This window comes from Trachurus japonicus, chromosome 15, assembly GCF_045865225.1.
Source record: "Trachurus japonicus isolate A0001 chromosome 15, Traja_1.0".
Classification (NCBI taxonomy): domain Eukaryota; kingdom Metazoa; phylum Chordata; class Actinopteri; order Carangiformes; family Carangidae; genus Trachurus; species Trachurus japonicus.
In genome coordinates, this window is record NC_140921.1 from 21,589,753 (window position 1) to 21,608,130 (window position 18,378).

At 43.3% G+C, this 18,378-nt stretch overlaps 3 protein-coding genes across 8 annotated transcripts in view; 1 reads left to right on the forward strand and 2 right to left on the reverse strand.

Moving 5' to 3' along the window:
- Window positions 1-821: 821 nt before the first annotated feature.
- On the forward strand, window positions 822-1,394 carry neurog3 (neurogenin 3). Its single transcript, XM_085799095.1, has one exon. The coding sequence runs from the start codon at window positions 822-824 to the stop codon at window positions 1,392-1,394; it is 573 nt and encodes a 190-aa protein (XP_085655221.1).
- A 328-nt stretch (window positions 1,395-1,722) lies between these two features.
- Window positions 1,723-9,393, reverse strand: pdlim1 (PDZ and LIM domain 1 (elfin)). The gene is made up of 7 exons (XM_085800465.1): window positions 9,184-9,393; window positions 7,771-7,922; window positions 7,104-7,188; window positions 5,825-6,009; window positions 3,906-4,054; window positions 3,580-3,697; window positions 1,723-2,400 (listed from the first exon to the last, which is right to left on the reverse strand). The coding sequence occupies exons 1-7, from the start codon at window positions 9,274-9,276 to the stop codon at window positions 2,214-2,216; spliced, it is 969 nt and encodes a 322-aa protein (XP_085656591.1). The 5' UTR covers window positions 9,277-9,393; the 3' UTR covers window positions 1,723-2,213.
- Window positions 9,394-10,998: 1,605 nt separating this feature from the next.
- The window catches only part of sorbs1 (sorbin and SH3 domain containing 1), a 45,441-nt gene continuing 38,061 nt past the window's right edge, over window positions 10,999-18,378 (reverse strand). For 4 of the 6 annotated variants that reach the window (XM_085800472.1, XM_085800471.1, XM_085800469.1 and 1 more), the window contains 4 exons: window positions 17,984-18,079; window positions 15,682-15,734; window positions 15,450-15,556; window positions 10,999-14,531 (listed from right to left, as the gene is read on the reverse strand). In XM_085800472.1, coding sequence (XP_085656598.1) covers window positions 14,464-14,531; window positions 15,450-15,556; window positions 15,682-15,734; window positions 17,984-18,079 — 324 coding nt within the window. In that variant the 3' untranslated portion in view covers window positions 10,999-14,463. Of the gene's footprint in view, window positions 14,532-15,449; window positions 15,557-15,681; window positions 15,870-17,983; window positions 18,080-18,378 lie in introns of all 6 variants that reach the window. The other 2 variants (XM_085800470.1, XM_085800466.1) reach the window with 1 other exon arrangement.

An 18,378-nucleotide genomic window follows, 5' to 3' on the forward strand; every position in this document is an offset into this window, starting at 1 on the left:
AAACTTTCTTTTTTTTCCCCTCTTTTTTTACTACACGTGTATTCAAGTCAGCATTACAAAGAATATACAAAGACAGACAGTAGTGAGGAGAATGAGAGAGGGAGAAGGACGCGCTGCCTGGAAGCTGATTGGCCACTTGACAGGCGCTGTTGATTCAGGCTTACACCGGGCAGAAAGATAAGATAAAGGCCATATAAAATGACGGAGATGCGCATCCGTCCCTCACTGTCAGCTGCAGCGGAGGATTAACAAGGACGACGCGCTGTCTCTTCACCTGAGCTTCACCTGGCACCAACACTGAAGTAAGTGCAAATACTATATATCCATCTCTGGGTTTTTATCTGATTCTTTAACCTTTTCTAAACACTAGTAGCACGTTTGTTCCTTTCATCACTTATTTCATTATCCATTATGGAATTTTCAAAAAAGACTGGTGAGAGATTAAACTGGTGCATGGAATTATTTTAAATGTTGAAATTTTACCCCTTTTTTTAAAGTGTAAAAAAAAGTAGTGCACACTTGGATCAGATGCAAGTATCAGTATCTTTAATATACCAAGCTTTCGGTCAAAAGATCTTGATCAGCCTTCAGCCTATTGGTCTATTTATGCTGGAAATTGCATCTAATCCAAGTGTTCAGATACTCTCCTTGGCACACGCTGGTCCTGAGTGCGGTGATTTACTCCTAACTCCTAACTTCTTACAGTTTTTTTTTGTAAGAAAGAAGAAACGAGGAGAAAGACAATTAAAAAACAATCTTGAGCTCATATCAGTGGCCGTGGACTTGAGTTTTGATTGAACTTGAACTCTCTCCTCCACAGGATGTCTCCCACAGTCCGGAGCGCCCCCGGGGACGTGCGCACGTGCAGAACCTCCGCCAAAGACGCCGGCGACGCCCCGGAGGAGACGTTTCTCTGTAAACTCCCGTCCAGGCTGCGGGCCAGGTGCGAGCGCCCCGGACAGCGCGGCCGCCGCAGGGTGAAGGCCAACGACCGGGAGCGTCACCGGATGCACAACCTGAACTCTGCGCTGGACGCGCTGCGCGGCATCCTGCCGGCGCTGCCCGACGACAACAAACTCACCAAGATAGAAACTCTGCGCTTCGCCCACAACTACATCTGGGCCCTGACCGAGACGCTGCGCATGGCCGACCAGCGCGGGCACGCGGCGGACTACCTGCCGGTGGCGTCGCACCTGAGGAGCCCCGCGAGCGTCTCCTCTACAGAGTCTGGTTACCTGACGTCACCCGACCTCGACCCAGTTAACTGCAACTCATCGGTTCATGACCTGAGTAGTGAAGCCAGGACGTGTGCAGAGTGCACCTCTGCACCTGTCTGCTTCTACTTCCGGTCTGCGCGTGGGGACGTCCACCTCCCTCACACGTGGCACTATTGATGTTTCACTGTGATTCATGTAGAAATGTCCACACATAGAAGAAAACAAAACGAGTGCTGCTGCGCTGCGCTGCTCCTCTAGAGGTGGAGGACGTTTGTGGCTGGGCCGTGACGTCAGTGACGTGTCCAGTTGGACAGAAAGCAGCACAAAGCAGCGCAGCAGCGTTTTCTATAAGCCATAAGTAACAGTTGGACATGTTTGTATTGCTAAGTGCTTCCGTCATCATGTTGTCTTCACTTTATATCCTTTTTTTTTTTTGTTTTACAACCACAGACAATGACACCGAACTCTGTCACAGCCAGGGATTTAGGAACACAGGAGACTGGTGTAAGCTAAAAATATTTATTTGTCAAATGTGGTTTTCGAACTATTTTGCTGAGTAAAAGTAGGTTTATTTATTTACTTAATAAAAACTGTAGAAAACATGTGGTCTGTTGGGGGTGACATGTGGTCTGGCTTTCCATTGTTTCCATGATTCAGAAGAAGAGCAGGAGACACACGTACAGACAAACATTACTACTGAAACACAGCTGCTGTCATTGAAATAGAAAACAGTTCCTTAGAGAAAGAAAAAACAAAAAGTCATCATCTCATGGTCATGAATTTTCCTTTTGTAGAGGCCAAAGTTAATGTGCAAATCAACATTTTAAAACATGGAGTTCTTTACTGCCCTGCCTACCAGTGGCTACACTGAAGAAGAAGGAGGAGGGGGAGAAAGAAGACCATTATAGTCTCAGGAGTAGCATGGGCTAAATGTGGTGGCGTGGTGGTGGTGTCCTACAGCGGCGTGCAGTCCTGAGGCTGAGCTCAGCGAGCGCTCTACTTGGGGAAGACCGTGACCACGTCGTAGCCCTCGGGCGGAGTCACTCGCTCCCGTGCGTGCTTCTCGCAATAAATCTGGTCCTCCACAAAGAAATGTCCCTTCTGTTTGAGGTTGACGTCGCAGTCTGTGCAGGTGTAGCACTCGGGGTGACGGAACTTGTCCCTCAGCTTCACCACCATCCCCCTGAGGAGCAGACGTTAACAATCGTGTTATTGACAAGACTTTGTTTTTCATGTGCACACTGTAAAAGGTTCACATTCATCTGCTGCTGCATGTGAACAGCCTCACTCCCTTCCAGCCACTAGAGCACGAGTAAGGTCACATGTTTATGTTGGGTGGAGAAGCCTGGCTCTGAGTGGGTGCTTCACTTACTGAGAACATTTGTTAATAGATCAGACTTTGGGCACGGAGTTGTGTTGTTGTCATGTTGTGATGAAAACAAGGAGCAGGTTCATGTTTTTACTACAGACTGACAGAACAGAGAGATGCAGAACACACCCCCTCTAACCGGAGACACTGTTGTTCATGGCTCTTAAGATACGGCAGCCTAACATGAAGACATATACACTATAGTATTAAATATGATTCTTATATACTGTTGAAATAATCACTTGTGTGTCTGTACAAACTGAACCAGAGGCTCCTTCTGCTACAGACATTATATATAAAGAAACAATGTTATTATACAAGTCAACATTTATAAGGATAAATGGCTGAATCAGCAACAAGAAAACAACATTCGTGATATTTTATTCTAATGTATTTTTAGATTTTAAACTTTAAACAACTCATGTATGTTCGATCACATCACTGCACGTTAGGAGCTTTGGTGCATAGCTATCCTCTTAAGTCAGAAAATGTATCTCAACTAGAGTGGGGAGTCTGCTGAAAAACATCTGTCTCTCATAACGTCACGTTAAGTAAGGAAGGAAAAGTAATAATGGAAATATTTACAGGGGAGGAAAATTGAACTAATTAAAGTTATTTTCAAGGTGAGAGGGAAAAAAACAACAACATCAACAACTCGGCAGCAGGACAGCAGCTGCAGACTGAGGTCCATCTGGTGGGTTTTACCTAATTCAGCCACAGGGAGGAGACAAACTCCAACAGAGACAACTACACTCTGGAGACCCATTTGTGTTGCATCACAACATTTAGTCACAATGTTGAAATTTCCAAGTGAAAGAACACGAGAAAATAAACAGTGTCACTAAGGTGGAGGTCAACACTGATCAGGGCCAATGAGATCAGTCTCTGAGTTCAAGTGAAGCCATAAATGACTCTAATCTACTTCCTGTGTGCAGAGGATATCAAACACACCGTCTATAAAAGAGCAGTACTGAAGAATCATAAAATACTCACACAATCCCAGATCCACACTTGTCACAGACGGGCAGCTTGTCTGCATTCCCCACCGATGAGCCCATCTTTGTTGTGGGAGCCTTCACACTCCTGAAGCCTGATGGTTTATCAGAGTCTCCTGCAAACGCCACACACAGAAAAGTCTCAGCTGACAAACTTTTTGACGTTGAACACTCAGGTTTATTCAGTGCGTCACCAGAAAACCCTAAGAAATCTGTTCTCTAATTCAAACAGACGGATCAGATCATTTGTTCCCCCACAGCCAGGCTCTCTGATTAGCCTCCTCTCTGAAGGAGGAAGGTGTGAGTGATGAGTGGGATCTGTACCTGTCTCTAGAATCTCCTGAAGCACCTTGAATGAAGCCGACTGTCGGGGAGGCTCGTCAGACTCCTGGTTCTCCTGCAGCATCTTGTAGACCTCCGAGTCCTCTGCCACCGACGGCCGCACGGCTGCCTTTGAGGGATCTGATGGAGCTCTACAGAGAAAAGTGGTTTCAGTTCAGCTGTCTGCAGAGTCCCAGGAGGGAAAAAACCTGTCACAACAGTCTTCAGCAAACAACTAACAGCAAACATCATTATCTCTTCTGTTTATACATTAAGGCTATTGAAATATGAGAAATGATAAAACCCGGAAAACCTGAATGTCATAGTTTATTTCAGTCTCTCATATTGTTGTTTTTCCCTGGTCTCAAAGCATATTCAATGATATTTTTCTGAAATTTAATGTGAGTCTACTTACGTCAGCATCATATCCTCATTACTAATGATTTGTGAAGACATTTATCATCCAGCCATCTGGGAGTTGAATCTTTCAAGCTTAACTTTTGCTGTGCAGTCTAATCAAAAATGGATGAGAATCTACTTTAATCCAGCAATAAAAAGCCGATCAATCAGTGACCTATGGGGGAAGGTTTTCAACCAATAAAATAAATGATTCTTGGATGCACTGTTTTCTCTCTTCTTGTATCGTTAAAAACAGCAACTCAATGATACAAAAGGACTACGGATGCAAATTAGCAGTCATGCTAATTCTGGAATATTTGCGAATGTATATACTGATGTTCATTAATATGAACTGTCCCTTTTCAATAAATAAATAAAACAAATGATGAAAGAAAGAGCTTTTAAAGTCCAGTTCGAACAATAAAGTAAGGTAAGGTACTAAATAAGGTACAATGATGTTGGGCAATAGTAACTACACCCTAATGAAGATTAGACTGTGAAATAAATATAAAGTAATACACAAAAATAACAAATGTTCCATATGACATTCAGTTACAACATGGAAACAACCTCAACTTTAAAGGGATAGTCCAACATTTTGTCAAATTGTGACCTGCACATTCACCACGCTATGAGATAATACCAGAACGTTACGATGTTTTCGAGGCAAATGCAGAGACTGCTTGCTGAAAAACTGCCCTCAACAGGAACGTGCATCAGCGGTTTTGCATGAATTTACCTCGAAAACAACTCTGTCTCGTAACGCCCATTATTATCTCATATGTATGTATATCTCAATGTATATCATTAATGTTGAACTTACAATCCCTTTAAACTTGACCTGCTCGTCTAGTTTAAAGGTGATGTATGGGGACACTACTATATTTTACAGAGTGAGGGAGCTGGGTAAGAACTCAGGGTGAGTATTGGCAAGAATCTGGTGATACAATACGCATGAGGATAAAGGGGCAACCATACAATATAATCGCCATACTATAAGCAAGACTATAGGTCTTTTTTTTCTCTTCCTTTTTTGACGGTGCTAAGAAGAGCGACAGACTTGAACTCTCAAGAGATCTCAATGTTCGATTGAACAACTGCTGCCAACTAACAGCCAGAGACAAAATTAATCACTGCTGAGAATGTTTGCATGTACAGTAAGCTGTTGGTAAAAAAAGTGCTTTTGAATATTGATACAGTATTAAAACGAAATATTGCGATATTTTAGTGTTTAAATCTTTTCTCACACCCCTAGTGAGAAACCATGCATTATACACAGTGTGTCACACAATATGTATATGTAATATCACATTACATGGTTCAGCCGGGAGTTTGAGGGAAATTCACATATAGTTAATTGTTGTAATCAACTTCAGAAATACATAAATCACCACAAATTACTTCTCATTTGAAGTCATGATTCAAATGGCTCAGTGGTCTGGCTTGACTAAACCACTAGGATGGGGGGGGGGGCTCCAGTCTACATGGAATGGACTGATCTGATAATTTCAGGATCATCTTACTTGTTGCTGGGCTCACTGGGGGTGCCCATGGTCTTCACTTCGTCCACGGCCGAGTTGAAGTCCTTGATGTTCTCTGAGGAGTACAGACCCGAGGGGCTGTTGTACTGGTTGGTCACGACTTTGGAGCCGAACCCAGCGAACGGCAGCGCACTCCTGTTGTGGGTCGAGCCGATGTGTTTCACTTCCTGCGAAAATGAGTGTTTGGTTAAAACTCTTTGTGACGTGTCATGTGGTGGTGAGCCAAGGTCTGTGAAGACAGTGACTTGCACCGTCTGACACATGCAACACACTGTGTGCGCACTCGCTGCAGCGTTGGTCATAAATTTTGCACATGTACAAACGTGCAGTTGATATCTAGTGGGTTAGGAGCATTGCTCAACAACAACTGGTTGCTTTCAGCTCTTTCAGTGAAATTCAATAATGTAACAGCTTGCTTAAAAAGCATTTTGGAAAAGCTACTCGGCTTAAAAATGTCGTTTTCTTCTTACACTGCTGCTTCTCGTTTGAATAATTAGACACATCATTTATCATAATAGAGGACTGTGGACTGTGGCCTGAATTACAGCTCAGCAGTGACTGGTCTTAAAGACAAACACATCATGACATTGGCATGCCATCAAAGTGGGCACATAAATACCAGCAAATGTAGTGCATGCTCCAGAGTGGAAACACAGAAATGCCTCCAAATACAGCTCATGCTTCAAGCGTCTGACATCTAAATTACAGAACACCCCAGAGTCTCTGTGAGCGGGTGAACACGCACAACAAGAAACCGACAATACTTGCATCGAACAACAAGTCAGAACACCTTAAAATTAATGATATAGTGGTTTAAATGCATTAAAAGTTTGGCATCACAGTGACAGACTCCAGACAAGTGATTGAAACACATGTTACTGTGCGACTTGTGAAACACACACACGGCGACACGTCACACCGTTTCCTACATGAATTCACACTTCAGGCCTCAACTTTCCACTCAGCGGACAGGAACTGAGGCTTGCGTCAGGACTTGGCTGATAAACTACCGTCTCCTAGGAAACCTCCTGTTGGGGAGTAAACAATGACTTCATCATTGGCACAATAAAAAAAAAAAAAAAAAAGCAACAACCCACAAGCCTTTGCGGGCGTGGTGGGAAAGGAATGTGCAGGCTTCCAGAAAAGATACGGCTACCTGTGCGTGGGATTTCCCCCAATTATTCATTTCAGTGACGGAGCTGGGCGACTAATTTTTTTAAAAGCTCAGGTCCTACATTCAAGCTTTGATGGTGAAACACACCCGTGGCTCTGATGCAAGATTCATCTTGTACGGATGCGTCTTCCCTTCCTCCGATGAAAGCGGCGACCACAGTTTAGTTTCTGACCTGAGGAACAGAGGAAGAGGAAAAAAAGGGAATGAAAGATGCTATAATCACACAATAATTACACACACAGCCCGTTTAAATGCAGCTTGCCAAGATTTCTCCTTCCTGTTTCTGGGCGTTTTTTTTTTTTTGCGTAGATGCACACACACACTCTAACATGACAATAAGATGGTGTTTTTGAACGCAACTGAGCGGCTGGTATGAAGGTATGCTCTTCTGCTTGGTGTCCTCGACAGTTTGCCACGCCTCGCAGTCAACTGACTTTCACTTAATGTAAGCAGACACATTTGCTCCGACCTGCCTGTCTAATCAATTTCAACATCCCTGCAGCTTGAAATCGTCCGCTGCCAGAGAGTTATGATGTAACACGCCGACATGTCACAGTATGACAAACCCTAAACACAGAGACACTCCACAAACTAAAGATTTCAGTAAAACCAAAGACAGACTCGCCCTGTTAAGAAGCATGAATAAGCATAACATTACTTCCTGAACACCTGGACTGAGGCTGAGCTGTCTCGTATTACTGTGTTTTGCAGGCCTGCGGCTACGCACATCAGACTGGCACATGTTGCCACCTACCTGTCTATGGAGAGCACCATCTCATCTCCGCAGCCCTTGATCTTGTTCTGCGCTTCCAGGTGAGTCATGCCGTCTGTCGGCTCTCCGTCGATGGCCAAGAGCAAGTCTCCGATACACAGGTTGGCCTGGGCTGCTTTACTCCCAGGGGTGACCTACAACAACACAAGAAGAGTGGGGGTTCATTAATAAAAAGCAACAACTTTTGGGGGTTGTATGAGCTCAAAATATGCTTTTGTCTTTGAGAAGGATTCTCAGGAGCCTGTTAAATATGTGCTTTCACACCCTTTTCAAATATTTTGTCTTGAGAGAGTCCACCACACCACACACAGACATTAAAAACGTACAAGAAAATGTTTTGCAGATGTGAAACACACTTTTGATTTTCTGTCCTCTCATCCCCACGCCGACCTTCTGAAAGCTTCTCATCGAGTCTCAACCTACTGGCATCTAATTCGATTTAACTCTGACCCCGGACGACCCTTCCACACATTTCTTTGATTACAGTAAACACTGGCAGCCACTGAGTTGTTTTCTGTCAGTGGCTCTGGCTGAGCAGCGGCCTACTGCTGAAGATAAGGCTCCTGGGCTGGAAGCAGGGGACGGCCGTGGCACAGTCCAGGAATTCCTAATCACTTTTCCATGGGTGGAGTGAGGACTGACCACTGTAACAACATTCAAAGCAGGAGCAGCAAAGGTACACACTGGAGAGTCATGCTCTAGTTTATCACCACTGCCACGGGAGTGTCGCACTGTAAAACCTGCGTAATATTGTCTCATAAAGTTTTGTACTGATGTGTACAACACTGTGGTGAGGTAACAGAAACCGAGAGGGAACAAGGGCGTAAGGAAGTGTGAACACTGAGGGCTGTCAAAATAAAAGACACTTAAAAAGCATATTCTAGAGGAGGGCATTGAAAGTGTGCTTTTTTGTTTTGAAGTTTTTGAAATTAGGACTTGAAAGTTATAGGATGTGAGAGCCCTGGTTCATGTGAAAGTCTGGGCGTACATTTCTCACAGTTCTTTGTTCCGTCAAAGTTAAGTTACACTAAAAACATACAGCTGAACAACAACACAGCTGCAGCTAATAACAGTAACAACCCGACACAGTGCGCGTGGAGGTGTCGAACTGGAACACTGTGCAGGTGAGAAGGGTTCTGGAACGGCAGCTAACGTTAGCCTCGTTAACGGTGACGCCGGTTTCACTTGTGTTGGAGTAACGGTCGTCTTAACGGTCCCATTGTTTAAAACTCGTGTTAACGTTCGGTCAGTTGTCGGTGGAACCGGGACAGGACACACGCGAAGAGAGGTGGAGGTTAGCCCGGGACAAGCCCAGCCAGGTGCGGTGGTTACGTTACTCCGCTCGGTAACAATGCAGCAGCAGACCAACAGTAAAAGTAAGTCAACTTAACTTACCCGGGAAATAGCCAGCGGCTGCTCGAAGTCCTTTCCCCCGACGAGCCTGAACCCCCACGGCCCAGGTCCCTGCATCACCACCCGGACAGGCATCTCGGTACAAAAAGTTTGTTGGGTTGTTCAAAAAGAGCCGAGTGTAAGTTAGCTTGTATGTCAGTATGTCAGAGCAGCAGTCCGCCTCCCCAGCAACATGTGCAGTGATCGATCCTCAGCGGTCTGAGCCAGGCTCCAGCAGCATTAGAGGAGGGGGCGGACCCTCCGGTTACAGTCAGGCGAATAGATTTTGAAGTTTCCTCGCTGATAAGTGAGAGACCAAAGATCGTGAACGAGAAGATGGATCACTCCTCAGAGTGAGTGCGGAAGTGGACCAAGAAGAAAACAGCGGCTGAATTCAGCACACTGAACTTATCCCATTGTTGTCTGCGTGACCAAAACCCGATGTTGTTCCAAGAGCTCCAGCCACCAGCGACCGCTGACCCCAATAGGATTAACAAGGGGCCTGTATTATTTAACTAGGTGTGAATGATGTATAATAAAAGTCATTGTGCCCAGCTGTTTTAGGAAATTGATTAGGCTATTTAAAATGTGAAATACCCAATACTAATACCTCTGGTTTATATAGATTTATGTTTTCAGTGTGAAAATATGAGGTCATTGTTTGAAAGTTATAACAGTCTGTCATTAGTTTTTTCTTGAGAGAAAATGTAGATGTCAGACTTGGCATCTACACACTACACACATAATAAAAACTTTTACTTTCAACTTTTTTGTTGCTTGTTTTCTGATGACAGAAAATGATACAACTGTAACAGACATAATCACCGTCTTTGCTGTATACACCATCATTTGCATACATGCCACTGCTTAAAAAAACATTTATAATCAGAGTAAAACTGGCACACCAACTCCAACCACAAATCTTTGTTTATGTAGTATTGTTCAAAGTCCCTGGGCCTTGACATTGTGATGATTCAGTGTTGATTCATGATTTTGGTGGCCAGGCTCTATGTTAGTATAAAAAAACAAGCAACAGGGGTAACAAAGGAATCTTTGTATACTTTCTTTTTGTATCAACCACTAGGCCTAATGTATTTCCTTTGTCACAGCCTGGACATTGTAAACCATGATGTAGATGAAACTCCTGATGATTTAACAGTAAGCTGGTAAATCCCCATTATAAGAACCTAATTTAACTTTTGTCCTAAGTTATTATGAAGAACAATAGGCTTCCTCTCATCTGGTGGCCTTTGACTTTACATGCAATGAAAATACTTTGAAAGGAGAGCAGAGTGAACCGTCTTCGTTTTCCTTCTCCTCTCAGATGAGCTCCAGTGTTTGTTTTAGGGATGTCTGCCTGCCGGTACGTCACCGTGTTATATGCGAGCTTACCATTTATGGTAGAGCTAAATCCCAGGATGTGGAATGTGCCGCTCCCAAACCTTGAATTCCTGCCAGAGGAGCTCAGCTGAAAGTGGAGAGAAAAAGTCCAGACAGGCTGGATGAAACACGTCCTTTCTTGTGGGGTTACAAGCACCCACACAAGGCCTTCAGGCTCACACCGGTGAAGTCATTCAAACTCTTTGTTTCCAAGTGAAGCTTTTCTGATATACAAGATATTCTGAAGTGTAAAGTAAATCAGCTTCTGACTGTCAGGGCTGTAAAAACATATCTATCACCTTCCTCACCCTAATGGGATTTCATCCATTTGACATAGGAGCTGTCAAAATAAGTCTACCATGTAACCTGGCTGACCTCTAACATTCTTTACAAGCTCATTATAGCCACATCTTAGGAAACAAAACCAGAACAACAGTAAATGGTTTAAATGGTTTATTAAATATTGCATAATACCGAAGTCACAGCAGTGTATAGTATTTTTTTTTTTTTAATATTGTCAATGTAACAGCACTGCAAATTGAAGCAAACAAACCAAACCTGTTGAGGGCTGTGTGTCCCATTAAACTAATCCATTCTCATGGGTATTAATCATTAAGTTGAAGCATTGTGTCACACTTTTAGGTACTTGCACAGTAACTGACAAGTTCTTGGTAAATATTTCTCCCCGTCACAGAGACTGGGGACTAATGGGAAAACCATGGTGGTTACATTAAATATGTCATGGATACATTTCAGTGATACTCCAAAAAAAAAAGAAGGAAAAAAAGAAAAAAAAAACATTAAATGAAAATGAGGCACAATTTAATTTTGCATCTAACATAAGGCATTATGATCCTCACAAATGGCAGCGTAATGTTCATATGCATTAAACTTCCTGTGCTCAGTAACGCTCCACTCTGTGCTTTGCCAAAAAATCCTTCAGGTAAATAAACTGCTGCAAGTGACTGAGAGCTCAGTCTGACGCTCCTGTCACTCACAGTCTATCTTTTTCTTATTTTACATATTTACAGTCCTTCTTGTGCCGCGTTGCTTGTTAGTCTGCATGTTCATTCATGATGAAAAGACATTCAGACGTTTTCTTTTACTTTTTTTCTTTTCTTTTTTTACAAATCATGTGAACGCTGTCTGCGCCACATTCATATATTCATACATTCATACATCCTGTGATGTTTTTATGGAGCGTTATATCACAGAGAACAATCTATAGTGAGTTGTGATGTGACTAAATAAGAGACTGTATTTGTCCACCATCCAGTCTAGTGTTTTTGAGACACTGCTGTTGTTTTTGTCAGGGATATTTGAACAAGCCTACAGGTCGACAGCCAATCAACACATTCATGAGGAGCTGGAGTCACACAGGAAAAAAAATGTTTAGCCAGCAGTGGAGGGAGAAAAAAAATGCTTTTGTGGTGTAACAAAATACCTGAACATCATATCAGTGCTATACAAGCAAACACACAATAATGCAGTGTATTATATTATGTGTTTTGTCTTGCTGAGACAATACCCCCCTTCGTCCGCGTTGGCTGAATTGTCAGTGGTGATGTGCACAGGAAGAAACACTCTCTGACTCTGTCTCAACATCAAATGTCAGTGAGGACGAAAAAACACTGATTGCTACTATATTTTCTTAAATTAATGCACTTCATTGATTATTTAACTTATACATACAGTATATCGCATATGTGCTAGCCACATACAGAACATTCAAACATGTTGCAATCAGGTCATCGTTTATCGTCACTGCACAACTGTCGCACAGTCAGATCAGATGCAAACAAACCCACAAAGACATGGTAAACAAACGCTTTGAGATTTAGTGGGTGTTACTTCACATTACGTTTCAGATTGTGTGCACCCAGGCAGTTATAAAGAGCTCTACTAACAGGATAGTCTGGCACCGTTGGATTGAAAAATGTGTGGATCTGACTTCAGCTTCCTTTGGATAGATCACAACACCGTCCCCTCCTGCTATCAACTAAACAGACTTCAAAATACTTTTGTAACAAATTGCTCTACAAACTACACCCATCTCCTGCTCCGAGCAGGTCATAACAAGCACTAAGAGTTATTTGCAAGTACTATCTGACAGCTCCGCTAAGGACTGATGAGCACACACATCACAGCGGTTGATGACGTCAAGGAATTTGACGGGAACACAAAGAAAAGAAAAACAATGGCTTTCATGTGTGCATCTGGAGGAGCTGCTCTGATGGTGTGTGTTACAGGATCTGAGGGTGCAGGAGATGTGGGAGCGACTGGAGTGTCAGCCCTAATGTCGCTTCTGTTTTCTTTAAGCTGAATGCAAATACGGAGACGTTAGCTTATAGTGTTTCATGCACCAAATTGATTTGTCAATCTCCTATTGGTGTTACAGTGCATGCTGTCCGATCTACATAGGCTATAATTCATATCATTCCACTAACTGTGTTACCTAAGTTGAAGTTATTACATAGGAAAATATGTAGCCATATCTGGAAGGCCTCTGAAAGTTTTCTGTACACATTTACATGGCTAAAACATACAATCTTGTCAGTAAGGGCATGGTTAAAATCTCAATATGCTTTTAAAAATCAGTACGATTATCCTCTAAGACACCTCGTTGGCTTTCATTCGAAACCTTAAATAGCTTCTTCTGTCATCACTGTTTAATCTTCTATTATCTTTCTAGGTGGGATCTCCCTAAAATAACCAAACAGGAAGTTGAGTGCTACCACGCCTGTCCTGTAGTGGTGAGGTGGAGCCACACGTTTACCACCAACTACCTTACAGGCATCTGCACGCACAGTTGACTTCTGCTGTGTTTCAACAGAGCAGGTATAAAAAGGTGAAAGTGAATAGTTTCTACTTGGATACACACAGTTTATCTTCAGTGTTATGAGACAATCAGCGCAGCCGTCCACGCGTTCTGTGCTTGATGTGGTAACTGGGAGAAAGAGAAGCTCACAGCACACTTCAACCTTTTTAGTGTTTCTCTCACACACATATGCCTGTAATAACTGCTGTGTTAACAACCTTTGGATAGAAAACAAAGATAATACTGAACCGGTATCTAAAGCTTTTGGTTTACACTGAGCTGTGAGCGCTGCACTGTTCTTGAAAAGCAGCCAACACTGTTTGAAAAGTGAAAAGAGGTCCAACTGACCATTTTCTAAAAGGTCTTTGTATAAGGCTTCAAGAATTTCAACTCCAGAGGGCACTGGATTCATGTCGTTGTCTTCACTCTCAAATGAAGAAAATTGTAGGAGCAGAGTGAAGCACATTGCACTCCACAAATATTCACTAAACACTGGTTCTCTTTTGGAAGTTAAACGAAAAGGAAGTGGTTTTACAGATTTGATCATCGATAGCCAATCGTGTTAAACACCTCTGATCCTGAAAGGTAGCTCATGACAAACAGCTCCAACCCCACACCCCAAACAAAACAAAAAATACATTCAGACTCCTTCATAGTCCAGTTCAATAAGATCCTCTCCATGATCCATCAACGCTGCTCTGCTGCCGGCCTGCTACATAAAACACTTGTGTACTGTAAAATTCACGCGGACAAAGTGGAAGTTATTATCTGTACAATCAATGAAAGCTAAAGTTTGTGGTCGGTTTCAGAGGGAGATTCCACATGTGGAGATGGACGTATTCTTGTGAGGGAGAGCGTGTGAAGTGTGATGATGAAGGTGTACACCATGCTGAGGGTTTGGGCAGTGAGCCGTCTCCGTCCTCGCCTCGTGCAGTTTGACATACCTCAGGCCGAACCGATCACTTTCCCCCGGGACGAAACGGATTCGCCCGGCTAAATGACTATCCTAACCAACAGCCATGCGCGATAGTAATGACTTCCCAAGCTTGACAGGCAACCGTGTGTTACAGCCAGACTAGACATCTTTACAGTTTCACCTCCTTCACGTAATTCCCGGGGAAAGTCCCAAACAGTTTTGTCCTCTTTGAGGTACCTGTGGAGAAACAGAAAGAGAAACACCGATTGTGAGGAAGAAAGTAAAAGGACTCTGTCTCAGTTTGAAGCTTAAAGGGATAGTTCAACATTTTGGCAAATTGGCCCATTGCCATAATCCCTTTCAGTTTTAGGAGTAGGTTCATTACTTTTAGTTGTCGGTGCAAGCTATTTTTAGAACGGCGGAGCAGAGCCGCAAGCTGCTCAGAGCTACAGTACGGAGGCTAATGGAATTTCTTTGTTTCCCTCATCAAACTCATCAAATACACAATCCAACAACTCCAAAACGCTTTGGACAAGTTGTGACCTGCACATTCACCACGCTATGTGATAATAACAGAACGGAACAAGACGGAGTTGCCGAAAAACTCGAAAACAACTCTGTCTCGTAACATTCTGTTATCATCTCATAGTGTGGTGAATGTGCAGGTCACAACTTGTCCACGAGAGTGTTTTGGAGTTGTGTATTTGATGAATTTGATGAGGGACACCAACCACCACCATGAGCCTCCATAGCGTAGCTCGGAGCAGCTCGCGGCTCTGCTCCGCCGTTCTAAAAACAACTTGCACCGACAATTAAGGTAACGAACCTACTCCTAAAAGTATAGGGATTATGACAATGGGCCAATTTGCCAAAATGTTGAACTATCCTTTTAAATGACCATGAATTTTGGACAATTAAGACATCTGTGCTATATTTGAAATTGTCCATTGCACTCAATCATGCACTGTCGTTCTCTAGGAACCCTATATGGACGAATGTGACACAGTGAAGACGACTCTACTTCTCCAGGAGGCCTGCGCATGCACATTGCACGCGTGCAGTCCTTTGCTGTCATGCTGCCGAAACCCTATATGGATTAATGTGACACAGGGAGTGTGACTGCACGTCTGAAGAATCTATCCTAGGGGCACATACCGACAAACCAGCCGTCATCGCACTTCTCCATGACGCTGACGAGATCTCCTTCCTGCAGCTCCAGCTCGTCGTCGTTCTGGGGCACGTAACTGTACAGAGCCTGGAAACTGGAGTGGGAGGGGGTCACAAAGATACACCGGTCAACTCACAAAGGCCGAGAGGTCGCACCGTAGGACGTCAGGAAAGTTTAAAGCGTGGGTGTGGAACTTAAAAAAACGCAGATCCTACTCACATTCCACAGTGAAGACGGCTTGGCTCCGGACTGCTGCTGTGGGACTGGGGTTGCTGGGAAATGATGAAAGATTGTTTACTGGGGTGGGGGTGCAGTCTATGGACAGAGTCATGAGGGTAGTGGGACAGGGTGCTGCAGTACCTCACCGAGGTCTCAGCTATATTCAAGATCTCATTACACACTGCCTCCTAGTAGCAGATGGAGTCGTCAAGAGAAAAGACAGACAGCGGGCCCACAGCGAGTGTCCCGGAAGACGCCGAGGTGAAGTCGAGTGGGGGTGAGGTGAGGAGTTAGAGAGGGGTAAAGGGGGGAGGTGGGCGGAGGACGAGACAGGTGGGTAGGTCCAGTAAGTAGAAAGGAAGGAAAGGAGGTGATCCGTTAAAAGCCAGGAGGAAAAAGCGGAGGAGATGTTGGTGGAGCCCGGGAGGAGACGCATGGAGAGGCAAGACACCAGAGTGAGAGCATGTAGACAGGAAACATGAAAGATTAGTTCACAGTGTAGAGGAAAATATTCAGTATGAACATGCAGTATTACAGGGAAGCTGACAGGTGCAGCTTTAAGGAATACTTAGACATTTTGGGTGATATCTCTTGCAGAGAATTAAAGGAGAAAATTGATTCCACTCTCATATCTGTCTGTTTTATATGAAGCTGGAGCCAGCAGCTTAGCATATACTGAAAAAAAGGGAAACCAATGCAGTGACAGTGCAGTGGTCATGGCCAGAGCTACTTGATGGATGTGGTGATTTTAGAGACTCATTTAAATTTTTGTCAGCTTGTAGGCTCTTTAACTCCTCACCAACATTTCTCAGTAAATGTAGCTGTGGCTCTATGTGACCAATTATCAGCCACACAGAAATATGAAGGAGCTGTTTGTCTGGGGGAACTCCTTCTTTTATCCAGTTGTAATATAATTGAAATTGACTGTATACATTTAACTGTGAGTACACAGTTACAAGGTTGAGTTGACTGTGTCTGAATACTCTCTGTTTATAGAGACACTTCAGCTCCACAGTCACAGTTCAACAGCCTCCATTAAATGTAGTAAAGTAGATGTAGATCTAGTTAAACACTGATGAGATGATAGCAGCATTAAAATAAATATGAAGCTCACTGGAGTAGTAAATTTGACTTTTATGTGTCTAAGCAGATACCTTATGACATCGTGGATATGCAAATCAGTACATGACATAATCTAACATAATATTGTGAATGTTTTTCAGGAGGCTTGATCTATTTCCGTTTCAAAATAGATGAAAACACTGGTGATGACAGGACTCCATGAAATCACTGGGACATCCAAGAAGTGACATGGCACATAACCTATCAAATCCTGTTTTATGGATTAATCAAACAGGATGCCATTTATTGAGCTTCAGATGAGCTATGCTATGCTACTGCTATACAAGGCTGAGGCTAGCTGCTGCCTCCAGGTTCATGCTCAAGTTCAACAGACAGACCTGACAGTGGTAATAATCTTCTCATTTGCCTTTCAGCAAGAAAAAGCTAATTTTCTCCACAGTCTCTCTTTGTACACAGGTGAAAAAAGTCACATGGCAGCTACTGGGCTGTTTACAACCACTGGAACATACAGTACAGTGAGCCCCTTGTTGCTTAGACAAAGGTGCAGAGGTCAGGTGCTGCTGTCAGTCACTTATTAAACAACACTACAGCAGAGAGGTTTAAGGAAGTCTGGCAATAAAGTTTTTTTTGTAGTTTCAGATGGTTATTTTTTTCTTAACATTATATTATGTTTTAAATTCAGTTACAGTTTGTTTAGGTTTATGCAACAAAATGTCCTTGTAAGTAAGATGAAGGTCTAGGTTTTACAACATAAACCATGTATTAGAAAACTTGCAAGTCTGATTGTCTGCAAGAACTTCTCTAATATGACTCACAGCCTCGACCTGGGTGTAAATATCCACACTGGCTGTCCACTCCCTGAGTGCAAACACCATTGATGACTTGACACCTGGCTGCTTGTCTCTGCCATGTTACATACACCTGAGCATAAATAGCCATATTGGCTCTATCCTTCCTGGGTTCAAAAACCATCTGCTAATTCTATTTCCCCAAAATATCAAACTATTCCTTCAACAGGAAAAGATAGTCCTCCAATAGCTCACATGTCTAACATGTAGAAGAAATATAGAAGACATAATGGAAGTTAAAGATGATGAGAGTCAGATGTATTGTTGAGGGTGATGGGTTATAAAGGTAAACACACAATGAAGAAGTTACAAAATCAGAATTTTTCTGTAAATCATCAGCGGAGATCCAGGGAAACTCTGCAGCACCTTACCGCAAACGAGTTGACGTTGTTGTTGTCCTGGATGTCAAACAGCATCACAGGGCTTCTGGAGCTCCGCCCGTGGTGGTCGGCCTCGTTCCTCACAAACTGCAACACAGAAACGTCACATCACTGGACTGGACCTTTCAAAATTAAAAGCCCTTCTCCGGCGACCGCCCTGCGTCCACCTGCTGCAAAGTGTTGCCATACTGCAGAGACACTCGGGTTGCACTTCCTTTCCATAGTTTCGAAACAGAAGCAAACATGTGAAAGCTATAAATACTGACTAATAAATATGTCACTGTCCTAAATAAACCTCCAACCTCCAATGTCATCCATGTTATGACACCCCTGAAGGGAACAACAACAACATGCAACCATGTGCTGAACTTTATGAAGACAAAGTC